Source organism: Manacus vitellinus, unplaced genomic scaffold (genome assembly GCF_001715985.3).
Source record: "Manacus vitellinus isolate BGI_N305 unplaced genomic scaffold, ASM171598v3 scaffold_49_pilon, whole genome shotgun sequence".
Taxonomy (NCBI): Eukaryota; Metazoa; Chordata; class Aves; order Passeriformes; family Pipridae; genus Manacus; species Manacus vitellinus.
In genome coordinates, this window is record NW_021940603.1 from 1,726,667 (window position 1) to 1,731,122 (window position 4,456).

At 47.9% G+C, this 4,456-nt stretch overlaps 2 protein-coding genes across 2 annotated transcripts in view; both read right to left on the reverse strand.

The window, feature by feature from the left end:
- The window catches only part of SRPRB (SRP receptor subunit beta), a 6,211-nt gene extending 5,781 nt beyond the window's left edge, over positions 1-430 (reverse strand). The window contains exon 1 of the mRNA XM_029962652.1: positions 388-430. Within this exon, the coding sequence (XP_029818512.1) occupies positions 388-430 (43 nt within the window). The remainder of the gene's footprint in view (positions 1-387) is intronic.
- Positions 431-1,505: 1,075 nt separating this feature from the next.
- TF (transferrin) overlaps positions 1,506-4,456 on the reverse strand; it is a 16,704-nt gene continuing 13,753 nt past the window's right edge. The window contains exons 14-17 of the mRNA XM_008919601.4: positions 3,402-3,466; positions 3,090-3,274; positions 2,159-2,345; positions 1,506-1,739 (exon numbers count right to left, since the gene is read on the reverse strand). Of these exons, the coding sequence (XP_008917849.1) occupies positions 1,702-1,739; positions 2,159-2,345; positions 3,090-3,274; positions 3,402-3,466 (475 nt within the window). The 3' untranslated portion in view covers positions 1,506-1,701. The remainder of the gene's footprint in view (positions 1,740-2,158; positions 2,346-3,089; positions 3,275-3,401; positions 3,467-4,456) is intronic.

Sequence of the window (4,456 nt, forward strand, 5' to 3'; positions counted from 1 at the left end):
CACACGCTCCAGCCCCTTGGCCTCCTGCCCACCCGGACACTCCTGGGCTCATGTCCAGCCGCCGTCACCAGCACTCCCAGGGCCTTTCCCAGCTTTCCAGCCTTTCTGCCCCAAACCTAGGCTGTTGTGACCCAAAAAGGTGCAGCCCCATTTGAATCAGAGATCAGGAAGCAGAGCCAGGCTTTTCATGGTGGTGCAGGATGAAGAGCAATGGGAATGTGTTGAAACCAGAGAGGTTCAGAGCAGGTGTGAGAGGAACCTCCTCCCATTGAGGGCTGCCAGGCAGTGGGACAGGCTGCCCAGGGAGGTCGTGGAGGTCAAGCCCTGAGCAACCTGGTTGACTCCTGTCTTTGAGCAGGAGGTTGGACTGGAGAACCCCAGAGGTACCTTTCCACCAGAGGGATCCTCTAGTGAGCTTCCTTTTATCCATGCCTTTTACTTATCGGACAAAGGATTACACTTGATACAGAACACAAATGATTTCCCTTCTCTTAGGGATATATTTCTAAGTGCAGCCATAGTGAGCTGTAGAAGCAACTTAGAGGCATTGATTCTCTTTCTTTCCTAGTTTTGAAGAACTGGTTAAAAGAGCCACCTGCCCAGTGTACTTCATCCTACATAAATGTGAGGGACTACATGTCATCCTTTCCCATCACACCCTACATTTCTGTCATCCAAGGGGATCTTCAGTCAGGCTGGTGGACTTCTCGCCACACATACCATATGCATCCAGAAATCATCAAAATATTCATTCCCTCAAGGCCAGGAGCTCTCAGCACCTCTGTGCCCTCAACAACTCCTCTGTGTCTGCCATGACAACAGGGCTAGGATCTACTGGATGACCCCAGACTGCTCCTCTGAAGCAGAGAGCCTCAGCAGACCTATTTATCTCACCTTTTTGTTTTCACCATGATTCAGACTCAGAGAAAACAAACCTACATGTTTGTTTTCAGGTCAGCAGCACATCTGACAGACTTCCAAAACACACACTTTTCTAAGTCCTAGATTTTTTTCCAGAAAGGAATCCTAAGCCTGGACTCTCCCTGTCAATAAGTTTACATGTTTTAAGAGTCAGGTGGAAGTGACTCAGACCCAGCCAGCTGAGATATGAGACAGAGCAGTTCTATTCACACCTCCCATCTTACAACCACTGTATTACTTTGGTTTGTTGTTGTTTTTTTTTTTTTCTCTTCTCCAGCCTTCAGCTTCCCTGACATAAACACTTTCCCTCTTCCTGTGTCCCAGCCACACTTGGGAACTGTCATCTGCTGGGGAGATAATGGGATAACCTGGGCAAAGAAAAAGCACAGAGAGTACAAAACACCTGTTAATTGGGCTCTAAGATGCGTTGAATCCATTTTGCTTTGGCAAATGGTGAAAGAAGTTTCTCTAATGGGTAGCAATAGATGTAAGTGACAATAACCACATTGGTATCTGTCCTACAGCAAGATATGCTGAGGAAGGAATGGGCTTAAGGACCATTTTGAAAAATATCAGGATGCCTGTTTAGATTAGAGATTTTATTTTTTGCTGTGATGGCAGCAGAGAACTGTAAAGTCTCAAGGAGCCACTTTCAGAGTGATGAGGGAGGGCAGAGAAAGCAGTGAAGGCAAAGAGCCCTCAGTGTTCAGTGCTGAGGGCACGAGGGGAGTCATAAATTGAGGTTTTCTCCCCCTCCAGCGAGGAATCCTTCCCAGCTCACTACTTGTCCTCAAGGAAGGTGCACACCTGGAGAAGATCTGGAAAAAGAAAGGACAGGGAGAAGTTCAGATCCTGCCTTTAAACACTCTGGTCCCAACAGTGATGCCAACAATGTCATCACTTGAAAAATCCATGGTGTGCCACAAAAAAAGGGCAGTAACCACAGATCACTCTGGGCCCACACTGATGGGTCCAGATGGGTTCTTTGTGCCATTTCTCCAAGTGTGTATTTTCTAAAGGTGAGAGAAAATCTTTTATTCATGTTGCTGCCAAAACAGCAGATTTTAAGTCTGTTCTCAGTTCACCCAAGGACCTTGGAGAAAAGTATAGTGGCATCCTTCTGAGTTATCCTCATTTTGCTTAAAAGGCATTAAATGGACAGTCCCAGAAGAAACTGTCTGTGCCTGCGAGGTAAGAACTGCAATTCAGAGAATTCCCCTTGGGCTGTTCCAGTTACCTGATGGATTGCAGGTGTTGAGGCTGGCAAGTGAAGCATAGTATTGATCTCCAAGGAATTCCTTGTACGATATTCCATCGCGGAGCTTCACCAGGCACTTGGTCAAGTCTTTAAACAGGAGATCCTTGGTTTCATATGCAAACATGTTGAAATCCTTATTCTTGATTCCTTTTGCTCCAAACAGTCTCTGAAATAAAGGCACAATGAGAAGAGAAGTAGAAAGCTGGCAGAATTCAGCTCATGCGAGCTTAACTCTTGGTTCTGGTTCTTCACCATCATCCTGGGGAGCCCCAAGCCAGGCTCTAGAAATTTAGGAGTGAATTTTCTGTCCATGCGCTTAGAGGAGGGACCTGTCATGGGTGGGCACATTTTCCCCCCCATTTTATCATGCAGAGCCCATCAGCAGGTGCTGCCAGGAGGTGCTGTCCCTTAGCCATGAGGTGGGAGCAAAAGGAACTGACTTCCCAAGGGCCGCTCAGCAGAGCCTGGATGGAGCAAATATTAACGTTTGCAGTGACAAACAGAGATGGTTTAACACACTTATGTTGGCCCCAGTGGCTGTAGGACTGTGTGTGTGCAGGGGGGCTGCTGTGGGGGCTGAGCCTGACTCAGCTGTGGCAGAGACTGGGCACCCCAGAGGAGTTTCTGAGACACACCAGCAAGAGCAGAGCCCAGAAATGAGGTGATAAATTCATGTCACATAAGTGTAGTGTGACAGCAGCAGCTACTACGGTCCAGCTGTTCCCTGAAGTTGTATTTGCTAAGGTAGTAGAGGAGAAAGAATGGTTTGGGAGGGACGGAGGAAGGGCAAGGACAAGGGACAAGGCTGTCGCCCCATACCAGGTAAAATCTTCCACGTTACTCTGACCTGGGGAAAATCAGAGCATAAAGGCAACCCCAGGGCATTTCTCCCACTCTCAGCATTACAAACCTCTTGTCTCTCCAGCATCTCACGGACTTGTTTTGCTTTCTCAGGACGTGTCACCACGGCATGTGTGGGAACTTTGGCCAGGTTGCACCTCCTGTAGTCCATGACATTTGCCCGTTGCCCATCAGTGCACAGCAACTCAAATTGGTCCATTTTCAGATCTTTGGCCCAGCTTTCTTTACTTTTGCCTTTACAGAGAAGGGGTTTGGAGATTCAGAGGTCTTGTGTAGCAGGAGAACATCAGCCTCACAACATCTGAGTAATAAGGCAGAAGGGGAAGGCAGCCCTGACACGAGCTGTGCAATAACCACGTACCATCAGTGTTCTCCTCGACGATGGAATGCTTAATAAAGGCCACATCCCCCTGCTCCACCAGACACCTGGGAAGTAGAAAGAGGCCAGGGAAGTAGAAAGAGGCCAGTGATGTGTGTGCTTGAATCCTGGCCCTTTCCTACAGATTTCATTTACACCTGTGTCTTATTTTGTACAATTAATCTCTGAGGACAGCCAGGTCTAGGAGTCCTGCCATGAATATTTTAAAGGTATCTGAAACACTTTACACTCCTTATCTGTATTAAAAGTGGAGCATTGCTGCCACTGTAGAAGGTCTTGTGTCTCTCCTGGTTTGCCTGGGGCATCAGGACATCAGTTTTACAGAATTCACAGATTTTGCATCATTTTTCAGGAAGCAAAGACAAAACATGTCACATACGTATAATATTACAGACATTGTGGTGGAACAGAGAAAAAGAGGAGGTCAGCAAATAAGTGTCAACATGAGGCTGTGCTCCAGCTGGGATCCACCCATAAACCCCTGGGATTAGCCAGAGGCAGCCTGAGTGTTCCCAGCACTCACCGCAAAGCTCCAGTGTATCCATAGTACTGCTCGTGGCTGCTGGCGACGCACTTCTCCGGAGGGACCCCCCCAGAGCCCTTGCAGAGCTGGCAGAGGCGGGAGGTGGGAGGAGATCCGGGAGCACAGCCCTGGCTGAAGTATTCATCTGAAGGCAGGAATAGGGAAAAATTCACTTTTCCTCTCCTGGAAAGTTAGTTTTTGTTTTAATAACCTGAGTTAAATGGACTCACCGAAGTTGCAGTTCCCTGTCCTGTTGTGAATCAGGCCCATGGGGATGTTCCAGCCGGCAGTTCTCCCCACGGCGGTGTGGCACGACTTCTTACCCTGCAGGTTGTTCCATGTGATATCTCTGTCAGATTTCTTCACAACAGCCACAGCAAAGTAGGTTGCTTTCAGAGAATAAAATAGAGGAGAATTAAGGCCTGACCCAAGGATCCCACCGTAATCCCTAAGGAGGCCAACGGCTTCTCTTGGAAATGGGCATATATGAACAGTAAACAGAAATACTTTGCAC